The sequence below is a fragment of the Pseudorca crassidens genome, chromosome 7 (assembly GCF_039906515.1).
Source record: "Pseudorca crassidens isolate mPseCra1 chromosome 7, mPseCra1.hap1, whole genome shotgun sequence".
Lineage (NCBI taxonomy): Eukaryota > Metazoa > Chordata > Mammalia > Artiodactyla > Delphinidae > Pseudorca > Pseudorca crassidens.
In genome coordinates, this window is record NC_090302.1 from 19,159,756 (window position 1) to 19,180,009 (window position 20,254).

Below are 20,254 nucleotides of genomic sequence, written 5' to 3' on the forward strand. Positions count from 1 at the left end.
TGTCTTGAAAAACTAAACCACAGGCAGCCTGTTCTGGAGAAAGACCTGGCTGAGCAGCATGGACAACCACCCAGTAGCAGCACTGCCTCTTAGCCAGGGGACTGACCTGCCAGAAAAGAGCTCCACCCTGGGCTCACAGGCTTGCTTTTCTTGCTACTGAATGAGAATATGTAGGCTAGGAGGAAAACCAGGACTACAGACACAGTCTCCTCTTCTCCTAAGGATTTCGGAGTGTCTCTGTCACTTGACAAACTGAAAACACTAAGAATTTTACACTTCTATGGAAAAAGCAACAGTGGGCAGAAGGGGGCTCCCCAAAATTCTCTTAGGAATCCCTCATCCTTCAGAGACTAGCCTTCCACGAACTGCCTTCTTCAAACAAAAGACACAAATCATCACACAATAACAATAAACCGGTTACTAAGACCTCCCTCCTGTTAGGCACTGTCCTAAATATTTCCATGTGTTATCTCATTTGATCTCATTTTTTTCTCACTTGCAGTTGAAAGAACTTTATTGTGGGGTTTTTATGAGTGTTGCCATTTTACAGACAAGAAAGCTGAGGCTCAGAGAGGCAATGTTACACATCTAAGGTCAAAGCTTCTAGATGGAGCTCTATGAAGTTGCCCCTATCCAACCATATTTGACCTACGAAAATGGCAATTCCATAGGATTCAAACTGATAGCAAGTGGCAGGACCAGAATCCACAGTGTTTGGCTGATGCTAGAGCAGATATTCACAAACATTGCACAGACCCTCCTTGGAGATTTGTCAGTTTTAGCATCTACCATTCTTCCCTATAAGTATTTGTGTACCTGTCTGTTTCCTTTACTGGACTACGAACTGATCGGGAACAGGAACTACCCATCATTGGTCTCTGAAACACCTCACTACCCCTTGATCTATCCCATAGCCTGGTCTTCTTTTATATATATATAAATTTATTTATTTTATTTGCTTTTGGCTGCGTTGGGTCTTCGTTGCTGCGCGCAGGCTTTCTCTAGTTGCGGCGAGCGGGGGCTACTCTTCGTTGCGGTGCACGGGCTTCTCATCGCGGTGGCTTCTCCTGTTGCGGAGCACGGGCTCTAGGTGTGCGGGCTTCAGTAGCTGCAGCACACGGCTCAGTAGTTGTGGCTCACGGGCTCTAGAGCACACGCTCAGTAGTTGTGGTGCACAGGCTTAGTCGCTCCGCGGCATGTGGGATCTTCCCGGCCCAGGGCTCACACCCATGTCCCCTGCATTGGCAGGTGGATTCTCAACCACTGCACCGCCAGGGAAGCCCCCATAGCCTGGTCTTAACACTCATTCAACTCATCTGTTGAACGCAAGAATGAATGATTTTAAAAATGACTTAATTCCCAGGACTCTGAAATGACTGCTGGCTCTACAAGCATCTGAACTGGGCGCCAGCTACGCCACCCTACTACCTAAATGGAAAAGTGCTTCTCAGTGCTGGAATTCCAACACCCAACACTCCAACACCCAGGGCTTGGAGGGGCTTTGCTTAGGCAGGCAGTGTTTGCTCAATTCTTTTAAGACACAGGTGGTGCTGGACTCAATCAAGTGTAAGGCTCAGATATCCTCGGAAAAAATCCACACTTCAGGCTGTTTCTTAGCTTCTCTCTCTTCCTGACACATTCCAACAAGGAATTTATGGATGTTGGGAAGGACAAGGGGTGAGGAATTCTACAACCTTTAAGAACGCCCATGCAAGTAACTCCATGCTTAACTGACTGTGCACAATAAAATTCTTTTGCCTGCAGGAAGAAAAATTTAATGTGATCTGTCTCAGGTGTTGCCAAAATGATGTGGAAAGAAATTCATCTGCATTTCTAAACAGTAGGAATCTTCCTTGGCCCCCCAGCCAAGGCTGTTTGACGTAAATGCCTAAGTCAACAAGATAAATATATTCCCTGAGTTACTAAAAGTGAAGTCATAAGTATTCTGAAATATGATTCTAGCCAGTTGGAAATTTTATCTTAATCTAAAAATGAAACTTTATTCTCCAGCTGTGAACCGGGAAACATTCAAAGATTGTTGATTCCTTCATCTAAGCAACGGTCTTTGTCCTGTGGTGAAGTGCCTAAAAATAACCCTCAGTTTGTTTATTCCATGCTGTTTCCAAAAGGTTAGCCATCAAACAGCTCTGCTGGAAGAAAAAAAAAAAAAAAAAAAAAGGAAGATCTGGTAACAAGTCAAGAGGCACCTCAGAGTATACAACTGTAAACCAAAAGGCTCTTGGGACACGGCTGCCATGACACTGACCTGACCGAGGTTTCCCCATTAAATATTAAATGAATGTTACTTCACAGTAATGTTCTGAATAAAAATCTATAATGCCCAAATCTGGAGATATCATCCTACACTGGCCACAGCTAATATCAAAGGAACTGAAACAAGAACTAATTTTTATCTTTCATCAGTGATGAAGGCTTAACATTTTTAAAATTTTTATTTCGTATTGGAGTATAGTTGGTTAACAATGTTGTGTTCGTTTCAGGTGTACAGCAAAGTGAGTTAAACATATACATGTATCTATTCTTTTTCAAATTCTTTTCCTGTTTAGGTTGTCACATAATATTGAGCAGAGTTCCCTGTGCTGTACAGTAGCTCCTTGTTGGAAGTCCTAACATTGTAACACCTCCCTCCATCAAAAAAAAAAAGGCTTCAAGACCACTGTTTTATCTTTTCTTTTCTTCCTTTTTTTATAAAGGGGAGGCAACGTAAGTTTGTCAGGTATTTGCGGACCAAAGGACTAAATACAGAAGCCTGTGTTTTCCCTAATCTTCTCCACAGATGACACCGAGCAATTAGGCACCTAGCCTTAGAAAGACACAGCAGTGCTTCCTGGGCTCAGGACCAGCCCTTACATTGACCATTCATGCTCTCCTCACTGGCTGTACCAACTCCACGTGCTCTCTCCTTTCCACTCCCCTACACATCTTATACACCCCAGTAGAACCAGGACGTCAGTATTCCGTACGTGTTACCCCACTTTTGCCTACATCAGGCAGCTGCAGAGGGAAGCTGCTGTTATTACTGTCTCCTTCCTCATTCCCCTCCTCACCCATGCATTCCTTGCCTTTTCTCACGCTATTGCCTCTTTCTAGACGCCTAATCTAGAAGGGCAGGTGGGTAAGGTGCAAATTCAATCCACCTGCTCTGTTGTAACCAACCACTTTTTAGAATCCCGCCCATCCTTCAGGCTCATCTCAGGTGCCACCTCTTTCGAGGTGTCTTTCTTCAGCCCCTCAAAAGAATGTAGCCACCCTCCACTTTGAACCTTAAAAGACCCAGGTTAGCCAATCTCTTTTGTTACCTATTACATCATTGTCATAGCCATGACGTAATTCCCTAATTCTCCCATGCCTTCTGGATGCAAACTTTCCTTTCTAATCTACTCTCTATTTGACCAGTGTCGTTATTATTGTTTCTATTATCATTAGCTACCATGTTAAGTACGTACTATGTGCCAGGCACTGTGCTGGTAGCTTAAGATACATCTCATTTTATCCCATCTTCTCATAACTTTATAATATAAGCATATATATATAACCATGCAGGAGATGAAGCAAGTGATACTCAGAGGGGGAAGTGAATGGCCACAGGTAGCAGCTACCAAGTGGAAGAGCTGGATTCTAACACAGGTCTATTTCTCTGCAAAGACCAGGCTCTTTCTCCCATACCTAGCCACTTTATCAGACTACTGAAGAAAATGGACTGAGTCCCCTCAAAAAGTCTGCAGCAAAGTAGTACAGAGTCAACAGAAGCAGGAGAGCCATGAGTTAATTTCGACAAACCTACCAGCTCCCAAGAGAAAGGTGAGGCAGGGCAGAACAAGATGTTAGGTGTAGCCAGAGTGGCTCCTGGGCAACCTATCTTCGGTTTTATTTGAGAAGAATCTCATGGAGAACTTGGGGTTCTAAGGTATGCAGAGAGAAAAAGAAAAAAGATTTCATATCCCAAGTGTAGGATGGGGGAAAGGATGATGACCTGGGGCAAGCTCCATGTCCCTTCATATCTGAGGAGGACAACAGCCATAAAGACCACTCCTCACTTGTACCTGGATATGTTTGAACATGTAAGGTATGGAAGTTACAGTGCACATAAATATTTGTTTATGTTAACTAAAAAGATGTCATCTTCTCTAGTCTCCTGGCATCTGCAGGTGAGGTACTCACCAATTTTAATTAGATAGGAGACTTAGCAATATCCTACCTTTCATTTTTAGACTCCTTTTAACCTCTCAGAGCCTCAGTTTCCTCATTTGTACCATGGGCTTAACATAACCAAGCGGACTTCTAAACTTGCACTGCTAAACAGAATTTCCTGCAATGATGGAAATGTTATTTATCCACACTGTCTGAATTATAGCCACTAGCCACATTGCTATTAAGCACTTGAAATGTGAACAGTACAATTGAGGATGGAATTTTTAATTGTATTTAATTTTAATAACCACTTGTAGCTAGTGGCTACCGTACTGAATTTGAATAATGCAGCTCTGGACCAAAGAATTCAAAGTTTTCTTCCTCTTCTTAAACCTTCTCTCTCATGAAGAAATCTTTAAGGTAGTTTTTTTTTCCTCCTCCAGATTAATTATGCTTGAAAAGGTAACAGGAATGAAGGCACCTAAAGAGTCACGAACACAATCACAGAGTTAATTTGGCTCCAAAAATTTCTTTTGATAAAAACAGAAAGTAGAGTCTGAGCCACACGTGTACTTTTCTGCACTTAGCATATATGCCGAGGCAGGTTACAGAGCAAGGCAACGTGCATGGCCTGGATATAGCCACTTTGTCCTGGATGTGTGACCCCAACAACCTATGTATTGAGCCAATACAAAGGCTGTGTCTCTTCCTGCTGTCCTCCTTTCACCTTTGCAAACATTGACAAACAGATCCTTTCATCTCTCCATAAAAGATAGAAGATAGATAACTAGGTAGATAGAGTGTAGACAGATAGATAGATAGATAGATAGATAGATAGATAGATACAGGTATAGACGTAGACAGGGATGTGGACATAGGTATAGGTAGAGATGTAGATAAAGATAAAGATGTAGATACAGATGTAGATGTGGAGATAGGGAAAGAGATAAATATAGAGATATCTCCCAGGACACATTTGCCTGGGGGCTCTGAGACAGAGATTCCTTCACTTCACTGCAGAACTCACCCTTGCTTAGAAAAACAGAACTGCATATGCCAAGGTAGGAGTTTCAAGAGTTGGGGGGAAGAAAATCCTGGAAAAAATACTAATTGAAGTCCATATTTTTACAACAAAAGCTCCCCTTTATTGAGCTCTTGCTGCTGCCAAAGACTGTACCATTCCCACCACACACATTATCTCACGCACTTTCCAAAGTAGTCCTACGAGGACACTCGTAGCATGTTTTATTGATGAAATGACTCTGGCCTGTGGTATAGATAGTTTGCCCAAGGGAGAGGAAGTGGTCGAACAATGACTCAAGACAGTTTGTCCACAAACTTGTGCTCTTCAACACTCTTCTATTTACATTCCAGGGCCTTGGAGCTTGCCATATTCTCAAAGAAGCCCTTTCTATTGGATAATTCCAATTAGAAACATATTTCTTCTGTTGTGCTGAAATTTGCCTTCTTGTAGCCAACCCTCCTCTCCACCCCTAACATACACACATATTGGTGCTTGTTTTGTCCTTTGAGGCCACAAGGGACAAGCCAGCTCCTGCTTCCCCAGGATTTATAGGAATCACAGGAATCCTGTTCCTCTCAATCTTGGCTTTCTCAGCTACAGAATAAACATGTACAGGTCCACACTCCTTCCCCCTACAAGACAGTTTCCAGACCTTCCATTAACTGGTCACTTCCTATAAAGATAAGAATCTACTTGTGCTTTCTAAAGAATCTCTACAGAATACGTTGCTCATTCTCCGATTTTAAAAGCCCTACTGTCCGAACATGATCCTTCATGTCTAACCTAAATATCACAAACTGTAATCTAAAGTAATTTTCCCTAGGTCTATCCTCAGAGGAGACATTAACCAGCCAGTTGTCTGCATAAGAATATTTTACATTCTTTTTTTTTTTAATTTTACATTCTTAAAGATTACTATTTGCTTTGTATGTTTGCTTCTCTGGTGTAAATATTTCCAGTTCTAGTAAATTTATCTTCACAAGGTTTACCCCCTCACCCATCAGTGATTCTGCAGCTCCTCTTTGATCTAGATCCAAGTTGCTGTTGGGTTTAGTACTGGATTCAATGAAGAGGTCAAGCTTAAGCAAAAGGAGGCTATCGGCCTGGACTCATGCTAGGTTTTGTTCTTCAGGGCATAACGAAATAGCAGCTACTTTTTAATATGTGCCTGTTATGGGCTTGACACTATGTTGGGTGTTTTCTGTGCAGATCTTTAATTCATAATTCCCTCTGGAAGGATTTTGACCCCATTGTGAAAGTGAGATCATGGTTTAGAGAGGATAAATATCAATAGCTTGCCCAAGTCACAGAGTTAGTGAGTGGCATTTGTACTCAGGTGTGTCTAATTCCAAAGTCTAGACATTTTCCACCGCTCTGAAGGTATAATGGGTCCTTCCCAAAGTGAAAAAACATCCACCTGCCCTCAGACCACCATGAGCCAATACGGAAAATCCACAACCCTCAAGCATCACATTTCTTTCCTCCAAACAACGCAGCATTTGGCTGTGCCAGCGCACATACAGAGTGAAAAATCCTCACTCAACCCATACTCTGGTCATTATTTCCCTAGATTTGTTGCATTAAAGTCTCAACCAACAATTCTAACAGCCTTTTAGATGGAAATTTAAGTCATTTAACAACACACACAAAAGTGTTGGGTAAAAGTCCAAAAGCATTGCAAACTTGGCCCATGGCCCTTTCTCATAAAAAAAAAAAAAAGAGCTAAGAATTGATGAGAAGAGGGTGAGAAAGAAGGACTTTGTGGAAGGCAAAGAGAGTTCAAACAATTGCAGTAGAATACGCAATCAATAAATATTTGTCCGGTAAACAACTAAGATAGGCTATGGCAGTTTGAAAGAAGAGAACTTGCCAAGTTCTCCTCTTCATAATAATTTTCATTCAGTGGGCTTGCCTACATCACAGATCCACAAACTCTTATTAGGAAACTAATTTGAATGATAAAGCATACAGATGGCCACCTTCTCACTGTGTCCTCATATGGCCTTTCTGCTGTGCACAAACAGACACAGAGTCAGAGAGAGATCTGAGGTCTCTTCCTCTTCTTATAAGGACACCAATACTATCATCAGATTAGGGCCCCACCCTCATGACCTTCATTTAACCTTGATTACCTCCCTAAGAGTCCTATCTCCAAATATAGTCACACTGAGGGTTAGGACTTCAAGTATGAATTTGGGGGGGAGGGGAAGATATGATTCAGTGTACGACACTCATTAAGAATAGAATAAGTACTTGTTGGGACTTCCCTGGTGACGCAGTGGTTAAGAATCCTCCTGCCAATGCAGGGGACACAGGTTCGAGCCCTGGTCCGGGAAGATCCCACAGGCTGCAGAGCAACTAAGCCCGAGCGCCACAACTACTGAGCCTGCGCTCTAGAGCCCGCAACCCACAACTACTGAGCCTGCGTGCCTAGAGCCCATGCTCTGCAACAGGAGAAGCCACTGCAGTGAGAAGCCCGTGCACCACAAGGAAGAATAGCCCCTGCTCGCCACAACTAGAGAAAAGCCTGCACACAGCAATGAAGACCCAACGCAGCCAAAAATAAGTAATTAATTTAAAAAAAAAAAAGAATAAGTACTTGTTGATTGCAGAAGACATCGAGGGCTCATGGACATCTTTCTGAGTCATCTCTTGCCCTGGGTCATAGTTTGGATAACTGGTTCAGGAACATTCTGTCAGGCTCTTCTAAAAACTTGACCTTTTAAGGTTTTAGAAATAAATCAAAAAGAAGAGGAATTGAGGTTCAAAGAGGTAGAATACTATTCCAACAGCCACATAACTAGTTAGATGTTCAGTTACAGTAAAAACTCAGTTTGCTTTCTAAAGTCTTTCATTTTCACCTCTGCCTCTCACAGCAGAGGAAAACCAGCAGATGGAGTTAATCTTAGATTGGAGGGTCAATAATAAGAGGGAGGAGTTACTGGACATCTATGGGACTATGGCCTTTGTATCACTCAGCGTGCTCATCCAGTAAATAGCGAAGGGCTTCATGACTATATGAATGATTTCTACTTATTGTTTTCACTTCCGTCATTACTTTAACCTTGACGTTATGACCTTCACTGTACAGAAGTGAAATAAGACAAATAAAAGTTATATAACTTGCCCAAAGGCCCAGAACTAGAGCTGAGATCCAAACCCGCATCTGATCTGTCTTGTCCTTTCTGCTGTCTCCCTATATTTCCAAATATTGAATAGTGAGTGAAGTCATTCCTTCAAGATTGCAAAATTCTTTTAGAGACCATTTTATATCCACACCGCAGTGCACACTGAAGGAATAAAAGGAGACCTTCAAACACAGGAAATATAAATGCACTTGGAATTGCAGATATTCAATGATCAGTAGATACTAACAAGCTTATTGTTTTCCTTTGTTTACTTGTAGAAGAGAATTTCTTTAAGAAGATCAGGAACAACGGATCTGGATTCTACTCTCAGCTTCCAAATCCCCAATTCTGCCTAAGAGTGAGATACCCTAGGACCGCAGAACCTCGGGAACCTTCAGCCAAACCCACCTCCACCATGGGGGTCGTGACTCGGCTGTTGGCAGGCATCTTCCTAGCTCTGCTTGCCCTTCCTGCCGAAGGAGGCGTCCTCAAGAAAGTCATCCGGCACAAGCGACAGAGTGGGGTGAATGTCACCCTGCCAGAGGAGAACCAGCCGGTGGTGTTTAATCACGTCTACAACATCAAGCTGCCTGTGGGGTCCCAGTGCTCGGTGGATCTGGAATCAGCCAGTGGGGAGAAAGACTTGGTCCCACTGTCAGAGCCCAGGGAGAGCTTCCAGGAGCACACGGTAGATGGGGAAAACCAGATCGTCTTCACACACCGCATCAACATCCCCCGCCGGGCCTGTGGTTGTGCCGCTGCTCCTGACATCAAGGAGCTTCTGAGCAGACTGGAGGAGCTAGAGAACCTGGTGTCTTCCCTGCGGGAGCAGTGCACCTTGGGAGCAGGCTGCTGCTTCCAGCCTGCCGAAGGTAGGAGCTGGTGACCGGCCCAGCCCCTCACTGTACACGTGAGCAGGCCAGGACCCATCGGTTGTTTTCCAGAGTGGGCTCCCTGGGGAACTAGCCTCACAAGGTGTTCATTCAAAAGAGATTTTATGGACAAATGATTGTGCAGAACGTAATCATCTCCATTCTGCTCTTGGAGAGTCTTGGTGACAAATGTTTCTCAGAGGAATTTTCAGGCCTCTGAGAATTCCTGCTTTGAAAAACCCTATTTTAGTTTAAGTACGAGTTTCTAAAACTTACTTGACAATGAAATCTACTCATTCTCTACCCTTAAAACCTATGAATTTATTTTGAAATCCCTAACCCAAAGATCGTTCTCTGAAAAGTGGTGAGGTAGCCCCATCACTTCGTTGTACAAATAGGGAAACTAAGGCCTAGAAGGAAGTTGGGATTCCTCAAGGTCCTGCCGTAAGCGGCCAAGTTAGGACTTAAACTACAGTATTCCACACCCCAGTGTTCTTGCAAAGTTACAATGCTGCCTACGGTGATGCAAAATCGGTGGGAAATAGAAAAAATGTTCCAGTTTAACGGCAGCAACGATGATGATCGCAATATGAATTGAGCCCCTTTATGTACCAGGAATTGTAATTCACCATCTCATTTAATCCTTCCAACAACCCTTTGAGATAAGGTTTAATACCCCCTCTCTACAGATCTAAGAAAGGAGACTCAAAAAAGTTAAACAGCTGGCGCAAGATGACTCAAAGAGTGATAAGAGATAGGAGGTTTGAAGGTGCCTGTGTGTCTCCACAACTCACGCTATCCCAGTGATACCCTGTCTCCAGGTGCATCTTTTTTTAAGGAATTGTGTCGCTTTGGAAGTTTGTCTTCATCTTCATCCCCTAAAGTTGATAGAGCTACAGGGGCTTCAACAGCTTCAAATCAGAGATGAAAATCTCTATTTCTGCTGCTCACAAAAAATACTAGAAAGTATTTTGGCAGATTATTTCAAGAGTAGCCCTAATTGTTGTAAGTGGAGAGTACTATAGGACATCCTTTAGGTTTCCAAGGCAAAAGCAACAGCAACAAAAAAGTTTTCTTTATGCACAAATGACTTTATCTTCCACTTCTGTCAACTCCCTGGCAAAACGCAGGGGGCACTTACACAATAGGACTAATGCTAAAGAATGGGTTAAAAAAAAACATGGTTAATGCAGTGCTGTCCATTAGAACTGTAATCTGAGCCATGTATGTAATTAACTTTTCCAATAGTCACATTAATGAAAGAAAAAAGGAACAGGTAAAAATGATTTTAATCATCTATCCAATATAAGTAAATAATCTTTCAGCTTGGAATCAATACAAAAATTGTTAATGGACATTTTACATTCTTTTCTTTTATGCTAAGTCTTTGGAATCCAGTGTGTATGTAGTTCCCAGTTAGAGCACATCTCAATCCAGACTAGCCACAATTCAGTTGTTCAGAAGCCACGTGTGTCTGGTGGCTACCATACTAGACAACATAGGTTTAGATTCTCACTCTCCAAGCCAAGTTTTTTCTTAAAATGGACTTCCCTCCTGTTGTCAGGAAGGAGATAAAGTGTATTAATTCAACTGTATTTAGATGCAGAGAAAATGGAGTGAGTTTTGTTTGTTTCCTCTCCTCGGCTCCATGGAGACCACACCAGCCAGTGCTGCAAGTTAAGCCAAGACATTACAGAGACTTCAAACAGCCAGAGTCACAGCAGCCCTGGCCACGTATTCCTCGTATTCACCCACCACCGCAGCTTTCAGGATAGAGAGGAAAGGAGATGGAGGCACATGAGCTTTGTGAGCGCTGAGCCCAATGCAAAGCTGTCCTCACAGAATTAGAAAGCCACTCCTGGGCTTCCCTGGTGGCGCAGTGGTTGAGAGTCCGCCTGCCGATGCAGGGGACACGGGTTCGCGCCCCGGTCCGGGAAGATCCCACATGCCGCAGAGCGGCTGGGTCCGTGAGCCATGGCTGCTGAGCCTGCGCGTCCGGAGCCTGTGCTCCGCAGCGGGAGAGGACACAACAGTGAGAGGCCCGCGTACCGCAAAAAAAAAAAAAAAAAAAAAAAGCCACTCCTTAGCTGCCTCATTTCAGTTACAAAAAAGTTAGAAGGTTTTGGTCACATAAACACATATAACAACTTGAGTCGACCCAAAGCGCTCTGCAAAAGGAAACCACAGTAAGCACAACAGCGGGTCCTTAATGTCCTCGTTTAACCTGATTTACCCAGGGAAGTGGGCCATTGGTCCCACCTGACCGACGAAGAAACAGCTCCAGAGCGTCTAAAATTTTTTGCAAATGCAGCACAGCTATTGAGTCGAGGCATCAGAACTGAGTTCAGTTCAACAATTATTTCTTGGTGAAACACTTATTCTCCTGTATGTCTGACCTTGGCTAGGTACGGGAAAAGTAACAACACAGGCCAGCATAATGCATTGCACAGGCAGTGATTCGTAACCTTTGGGTCACGGGATTACTTGGAAATTTGATGAAAACTATGGGAGTTCTCCCCAGGGATGGAAATATACACACATACACACACACACACACACACACACACACACAGAATCTGCATATGAACCTACAATTTCAGAGAGTACAGGTTAAGAATTCCCACCTAGTACCATTAGATGAGGCCCCAACTGATTTCACACAATAAGCAAGTGGTTTTCAAGCCAGATGGGGCCTGAGGGTGCAACCCTGCTCTGGCTGAATTTGAATTTGGGTTTTGTGGCTACAAACCAAGAAACTGGGCTGCTGGCGCTCAGTGGAGAGTCTCTGTTCTCTTCCCTCCCTGCAGGCCACCTGGACACCAAACCCTTCTGCAGCGGCCGGGGCAACTTCAGCACTGAAGGCTGTGGCTGTGTGTGTGAACCGGGCTGGAAAGGCCCCAACTGCTCTGAGCCTGAATGTCCAGGCAACTGTCACCTGCGAGGCCAGTGCCTGGACGGGCAGTGCGTGTGTGACAAGGGCTTCACGGGGGAGGACTGCGGCCAGCTGGCCTGTCCCAGCGACTGCAATGACCAGGGCAAGTGCATGAACGGGACCTGCGTCTGCTTCGAAGGCTATTCGGGGGTGGACTGCAGCCAGGAGCCCTGCCCGGTGCCCTGCAGCGAGGAGCACGGCCGCTGCGTGGACGGCCGCTGTGTGTGTCAGGACGGCTTCGCCGGCGAGGACTGCAACGAGCCCCTGTGTCTGCACAACTGCCGCGGCCGCGGGAGCTGCGTGGAGAACGAGTGCGTGTGCGATGAGGGCTTCACGGGCGAGGACTGCGGCGAGCTCGTCTGCCCCAACGACTGCTTCGACCGCGGCCGCTGCGTCAACGGCACCTGCTACTGCGACGAGGGCTTCGCGGGTGAGGACTGCGGCCAGCTCGCCTGCCCCCACGCCTGCCACGGCCGCGGCCGCTGCGACGAGGGCCAGTGCGTGTGCGACGAGGGCTTCGCGGGTGCGGACTGCAGCGAGAAGCGCTGTCCCTCTGACTGCCACGACCGCGGCCGCTGCCTGGACGGGCACTGCGAGTGCGACGACGGCTTCACGGGCGCGGACTGCGGTGAGCTCCGGTGTCCCCGCGACTGCAGCGGCCACGGCCGCTGCGTCAACGGGCAGTGCGTGTGCAACGAGGGTCGCACCGGGGAGGACTGCGGGCAGCTGAGGTGCCCCAACGACTGTCACGGCCGCGGGCGCTGTGTGCAGGGGCGGTGCGAGTGCGAACTCGGCTTCCAGGGCTATGACTGTAGCGAGATGAGCTGCCCCCATGACTGTTACCAGCACGGCCGCTGCCTGAATGGCATGTGTGTCTGTGATGACGCCTACATGGGTGAGGACTGCCGGGAGCTGCGCTGCCCCCAGGACTGCAGCCAGCGGGGCCGCTGCGTGGACGGGCGGTGTGTGTGCGAGGACGGCTTCGCCGGCCCCGACTGCGCAGACCTCTCCTGTCCCGGCGACTGCCACGGCCGGGGCCGCTGCGTGGACGGCCAGTGCGTGTGCCACGAGGGCTTCACGGGCAAGGACTGCGGGCAGCACAGGTGTCCCGACGACTGTCACGGCCAGGGCCGCTGCGTGGACGGCCAGTGCGTGTGCCACGAGGGCTTCACTGGGTTGGACTGCGGGCAGCGCTCCTGCCCCAACGACTGCAGCAACTGGGGGCAGTGCATCTCCGGCCGCTGCATCTGCAATGAGGGCTACACCGGAGAAGACTGCTCCCAAGGTGAGTACCAGCGCTCCAGCGAACTAGCGTGATGACAGCCATCATCGAGTTGGCGTGTGCTGGAGAACTCCATGTTATACCAAACACACACACACACACACACACACACACACACACACACACACACCGACTCTTTGACTTACCTGTTACAGAGCTATCTATTTGAGGGCTCAGAGGCTCAGAGAGGTTATGGAATTGTCCCAAGGACACACAGCTTATACATCACAGAGCTGGTACCTGAATCTGGGTAACTCATCTACGCTGAGTTTAACACCCAGTGCCCACGAAGAGGGTAGATGAAACGCTCACCTCCCTTTTGCTAAACATCAACCTTCTTTCCTACTCTGTATTGACATGGAACCAATAATGAACTAAATCCCTCATTTGAATGGAAGTAAAAACTCAGCTAAATTGAATGGACAGTGAGATTACATAAAACAAACTGTTTTAAATGCACATTCAGCTAAAGATGAAGTGCTGATCACCTGTGAAGCAGGCCCATCTCTTAATCACCTTTTTGTTGCTGTCTTTTATCCCAAGGACTGTGAGTGCCTTAAAGGAGCATTATCCCAGCAGTTAGCACAGGGCATGTATTCAGTAAGTAAACACTGGTTGAGTGAAAACACAGCAAAGATCGATAATGCTCATGTTTAACGAGGGTCTTCTTTGTACTTCCCTCATCCACCCTTATATACCTGTCGTAATGGAGACTTTCTGCCTTAATTAAAGCCATTGGCACATAAAAACAAACACACGGCTCTGTGTTTGACATGGCCAAGCCAGGGAAGCCTGGTTGGAAGGAAGACCAGGCTGGCCGGGAGGAGAGGTACCTTCCAAATTTGATGAGTAAGCAAAGTTGAGCAAGTCCCTCTGCCTCACTCACCTCTCAGAAAAGGAAAGAGTTGGACCAGATGAGCCTAAAATACCCTTCCAGTGCTAAGAATGTATGACGTGAAGTTCAGAGCAGAAAGCGAAGCCCAGGCTGCACTTTCCCATGCAGATGGCCTAAATGTGAACTAAGGTCCAGGGAGTGGAGAAGTCGGAGGGGCCAGTTCACAAAGAGCCCTGAAGGCCACGCTGCAGACCTGGAACTTTAGCCTGAAGGCAAGGGATGGCCACCAAAGGTTTTGAAGATGGGTCACAGCAGGGGGTCCTTGATGAGTCTGCATTTTAGAAAGTGGAAGCTGGATTTCAGGGCTCCGTGACTGGGGGAAGAGACAGGTCCAGGGAAACAAACCAAGAGGGAATTCATTGAGTGCGTTATGACACCACCTGACCCAAACTGTCCTTCCTTATTCTTGCCAGTGTCCCCTCCCAGAGACCTCATCGTGACAGAAGTGACAGAAGAGACCATAAACCTGGCCTGGGAAAATGAGATGCGGGTCACAGAGTACCTCATCGTGTACACGCCCACCCACGAAGACGGCCTAGAAATGCAGTTCCGCGTCCCTGGAAACCAGACGTCCACCACCATCCAGGAGTTGGAGCCTGGAGTGGAGTACCTTATCCGCGTGTTCGCCGTCCTGGAGAACAAGAAGAGCATTCCTGTCAGCGCCAGGGTGGCCACTTGTGAGTGAGCAGAACACCTCTCGGCAGCCTCCACTGCCCTCCTCCTGTCCAGTACACAGCCCCCCCATAAGTTACTGCCTCACCTTTGCCCCTGCAGCTCTATGGCTGTCTTTATGCAGTTACACTAGTTAAAACTCTGGAATCCAGTTAAGCCCAATGAATTTTTAAAAAATTTTATTGACATATAGTTGATTTATAATGTTGTGTTAATTTCTGCTGTACAGCAAAGTGATTCAGTTATACATATATATGTATTCTTTTTCCTATAACCCATTGATTATTTGTTAAAGAAAGTCCTCACATACTAACTCATTTAACTCACAATAACCCTACGAGACAGGAGCTACTGTTAACCCATTTTACAGATGAGGAAACTGAGACTCTGAATGGTTAAGCATCTCATCCCATATCACACAGTTAATAAGTGGTAGAGATAGGATTTGAACCCTGGCAGTCTGAAGTACTCTATTCTACTACTACCTTTCTATGGAGCTCACTGTCTATATATTTTAAAAATACAAAAGTGGAGACATCAAGGTTCACGTTATTCTTCCTTTAAGAGTTCAACATCAGAATAATTACCTCCACTCCTAAAAAGCAAGCTGTGGCTAGAAACTGGTTCTTTTTTGCTTAGTAATAGTAACATTGGCTGCTTTTATTAAACTTGTGCTTCAGGCCAGGAACCATGGCCAGCAGTCACTGTGGGACTCAGCAGTCTCAACACATTCCCAAGGGGTAGGCATACTTAGCTCCTTCTCTTGGATGAAGAAACTGAGGTTCAGGGCATTTTGTTAACTCAACCAAGCACACAAAAGTCGTGATGATGAAGCCGAGATTCTAGCCCATCTGTATGATTTCAAAGTCTATTGTCATATTAGGTTTAAGCATGTGAAATTGCCAGTATTCAATCATATGGTTGGTCCTTATATTGATATTAATTTCCATGACGCCTCATAGTAGACGGCATCCCAGGAGAACCCTTAAATAGACTCCAGCTCTGACAGACAGCCCTGTGGGGTTTAGTGGAATCATGTCTGTCTGCTCCATCACACATGTAGTCATCTCTACCTCCTCTCTGTGCTCTTCCTGACAGACCTGCCTACCCCTGAAGGTCTAAAATTCAAGTCCATCAAGGAGACATCTGTGGAAGTGGAGTGGGATCCTGTAGACATCGCTTTTGAAACGTGGGAGGTCATCTTCCGGAATATGGTAAGGGGCACAGAGGAGTGGGCGCCTTCAACCACAAGAATCTGAAAGATGCTCACAGGCTCTGTAGACTTTTCTATCAACTCACTTCCTTGGCTTCTGGTGGGGGACAAGGCTCTAAGTAGCCCCTGTGCATCTGCATCTATTTTTAAGTGACTTAAGAAGTCAATAAGCACAGCACTTAGGGCTGAGAGCCTAAGTAAGTAGATGGCAAGTCATCTCTATGTTCCGAGTACCCATTACAGTCTTACAAATCTCCACTGAGAGGCAAAGAAGACAAGAAATGGTCTCTGTCTCAGAATGCCTCCAGGCATATCTGAGATTCAGTATCCTTTCTCTCTGTGCCTAAAAGCACATGTGAGGCAGGAAAGTGGTCCCTGAGTTCAAAGTCAAGCTCTGCCTCTTACTAGCTATGTGGAAGATGGGGCAATGACCTGACTTCTGGGATGCTGGCTTCCTCGTCTATGAAAAGAAGGACTGATTTGGTGGCTCCAGAGTTCCTTTGGTTCTCATGCCTGTCATTTGACTTGAGTGTCAAAGGGGTGAGTAGAGAGGTCTGTGGGAGGGAGAAACCAACTTGAGAGATGTATTCATGTCTCTATATCCTCAGCACCTGCCATGCTCATCAGATGCTTAGTAAGTGCCTAGTGATAGATGAAAGAGGAAGGCATGAATACAGAATGAATGAATCACATAAATGAAGGAGCTGGTACCTCCTTAGGTCTTACAAAGGTGCCTCTCTATTTCAGAATAAAGAAGATGAGGAAGAGATCACCAAAAGCCTGCGGAGGCCAGAGACCACGTACCGGCAAACTGGCCTGGCTCCCGGGCAAGAGTATGAGATATCTCTGCACATCGTGAAAAACAATACCCGGGGCCCAAGCCTGAAGAGGGTGACAACGACCCGTGAGTATCACCTTTAACACCACTGACACAAGGATAAAGCTGACTGTACTGCAAAGCATCTCTGGTTGATAACGTGCCCTCTTACAGAGCATCCGTATCAATTAGCTTTTTTTTTTTTACAAATTTATTTATTTTATTTATATTTATTTTTGGCCGCGTTGGGTCTTTGCTGCTGCGTGCGGGCTTTCTGAAGTTGTGGCGAGCGGGGGCCACTCCTCGTTGTGGCACGGGGGCCCCTCATCGCGGTGGCCTCTCTTGTTGAGGAGCACGGGCTCTAGGCATGCAGGCTTCAGCAGTTGTGGCTCACGGGCTTGGTAGTTGTGGCGCACGGGCTTAGTTGCTCCACGGCATGTGGGATCCTCCTGGACCAGGGCTCGAACCCGCGTCCCCTGCATTGACAGGCAGATTCCCAACCACTGTGCCACCAGGGAAGCCCTCAATTAGCTTTTGCTACATAAAAAACAAGCTCCAAACCTTGTGGCTTGAAATGATACTTTTGCACATTGGTGGTTTGGGGTTGGACAGTTTTTCTGTTCTTGACTCGACTCACTTATGCATCTGTATGGGCTGGGGGCTGGTTGGCCCAGGATGGCCTCAGCCAGGACGGTGCCCTTCTGCCTCACATGGTCCCTCAGCCTCCGGTGGGCTAGCCTGGGCCTGATCTCACGGCGGCTGAGCAGGCTCACAAAAGACACTGGGTCACTTCCATCAAAGCAAATCTCAAGGCCAGTCCAGACTGAAGGGGTGGGGGAAAAGATCCATCTCTTTATGTGAGAAGCTTCAAAGTGACATTGCAAAGGGGCACCGATACGGGAAAACAAATAAGTGAGACTCTAGCAAATAATCTACCATACTATCTGATTCAATATTAGTACCCAGTCCTATGGAAAAGGTAGGGACAATATTAATGCTATTATTTTTCAAGAGTCAAAACTGAGGCTTAAAGAAGCTGAATCAGTTTAACTAACACCACACGGTTAATACTATCAGGGCCAGAATTTTAAGCCTGGGTTTACTTTTATGACTTTAACCCCATTACCGGTAACATTGACTAGGCTCCGGGTTATGTAGAGTGTGGATTCCATGTCTTCAACAAGAACTTAGATAAAATGTGACTCAGTGCTAAAGAGATCAGAACTTCTTGGGTATAGAGTAGGACTTGGCACTGCTAGATCATTTGGTGGGGGGAATAAAAATCCTGAATTTGGAGTTGTTCTATCAAGAAGCAAATTTTTATAAATAAATAAGCAAATAAAATTTGCACTGACATTTGGGAAAATCTCTTTATCTTCTTCAAGATAGTATACGTGCCAACTATTTAAGGTACTGACTCTTCTTGGCAGGGGGTGATTGGACAATTTAAATCTGTTTACTAATGACAAGAAAGAACATCTTGCATTTAAATATTTGCACATTTTGTTTAACTCAGATCCAATTCATAAGATTGTCTTTTTTATAAGCAAGTGTTTTCCATCATCCTGACAACATCGCACTGTGGTAGGTAGAAGGCGGGTACCAACAAGAAAAAAATCATTAGATCACCAGAAAGCCATAGAAAAGATTAAGCAAATGCTTATTTGCTATAGAGACGGCCCATTGAAAATACAAAAGACATTTCTTTCATCTGCCCTTTTCTTTTTAATCTAAATTTAGGGATTGGCTGCTTTATTTTCTTCTTCTTGAAGGACAAACATCCCAACATTTGAAGTTTCATAATCACATAAATAACAACACTGAGAGGCAGATACTTACCTGTTTATTTTGCGGATACCTGATCTTTTCCCAGATTTAAAGGATCTTAAAAATTTCATATTTAGCTCCTTCCCTCTCAGCTCTATATAGAGATTGTATGACAACCATTTCTGATATGTAAATATTTTTGAGAGCCATCATTTAAAGGAGAAAGAGCCTGGGCTTTGGATCCAAAGAGTCCTGAGCTTGAATTTCAGCTTCACCAATAACCATCACCTTGGGTAGATCCACTTCTTTAAGCCTTAGACCCACCATCTGGAAACCGGGTTCATATATCTTCCTACGGCATAGTCACGAGAGTTAAGGCTTAAACGACAAAGCACTGTGCTTGGCACATAGTGAACACAAGACAACGTTAATCTCCTGTATTGAAGGGTTCTGAACCTAGGGCGAGATCGGTGTCCTTGACTGTATCTCAACTTCTTTAATGAAAGGGCTGTTAAGAAAGGTAGTAGGTATGGTTCAGGTGTTTCCTAGCACCTTGAAGATCATAGGACGGGAGGCTTCACTGCTGAATTGCAGTATTATTTTCATTGTGGATTTCACGGCTTCAACATCTGTGAGCTGAGACTAATGTATCAACTCATAGAGTTCAAAAACTAGACTCTGCAGGTTTCTCACAATCAGCTATAAATTATTCCTCCTCCTCCTCATTCCCTTTATAAAACCAAGTTCCTTTCATTTGATATTGTTTCCTCAACCAGTGCTGAAATCACAAACTTAACTATTTAAAAAAATGAAGAAACATTGACTGAATGCTTTAATATCTTAACTTTCAGCCTGGTATGTTTTACTATATAATGTTTTAATGCATTAAAATTATCTAATTAGAAAAAAAAAAGAGTAAAGATAAATGGCAAAGCCTGATGCGACACTCGGGATTCAAAAAGGTCAAAGACCGGGGCTTCCCTGGTGGCGCAGTGGTTGAGAATCTGCCTGCAATGCAGAGGACATGGGTTTGAGCCCCGGCCTGGGAAGATCCCACATGCCGCGGAGCAACTAGGCCCGTGAGCCACAACTACTGAGCCTGCGCGACTGGAGCCTGTGCTCCGCAACAAGAGAGGCCGCGACAGTGAGAGGCCCGTGCACCGCGATTAAGAGTGGCCCCCGCTTGCCACAACCAGAGAAAGCCCTCGCACAGAAACGAAGACCCAACACAGCCAAAAATAAATAAATAAATATTAAAGGCAAAGAAGAAAGGGGAAATTGTAAATAGAGTAAGGATCTAGTTTAAAAAAAAAAAAAAAAGGTCAAAGACCGACTCTCTGAATGACCCTATCTAGATTGTATAATACGGTTTGAATAAACTGTGACAAATTTGTTACAGAATAGTGAGAAAAGCACAATACTAGGAAGTTCTTATTTTTGATTGTGGTAAGAACACTTAACCGGAGATCTACCCTCTTAACACGTTTTTACGTGCACAAT

At 45.4% G+C, this 20,254-nt stretch overlaps 1 protein-coding gene across 9 annotated transcripts in view; it reads left to right on the forward strand.

Moving 5' to 3' along the window:
* The window catches only part of TNC (tenascin C), a 93,660-nt gene that overhangs the window by 18,166 nt on the left and 55,240 nt on the right, over nucleotides 1-20,254 (forward strand). For all 9 annotated transcript variants that reach the window (XM_067743532.1, XM_067743531.1, XM_067743533.1 and 6 more), the window contains 5 exons: nucleotides 8,583-9,176; nucleotides 11,984-13,393; nucleotides 14,699-14,962; nucleotides 16,056-16,171; nucleotides 16,918-17,074. In XM_067743532.1, coding sequence (XP_067599633.1) covers nucleotides 8,720-9,176; nucleotides 11,984-13,393; nucleotides 14,699-14,962; nucleotides 16,056-16,171; nucleotides 16,918-17,074 — 2,404 coding nt within the window. In that variant the 5' untranslated portion in view covers nucleotides 8,583-8,719. The remainder of the gene's footprint in view (nucleotides 1-8,582; nucleotides 9,177-11,983; nucleotides 13,394-14,698; nucleotides 14,963-16,055; nucleotides 16,172-16,917; nucleotides 17,075-20,254) is intronic.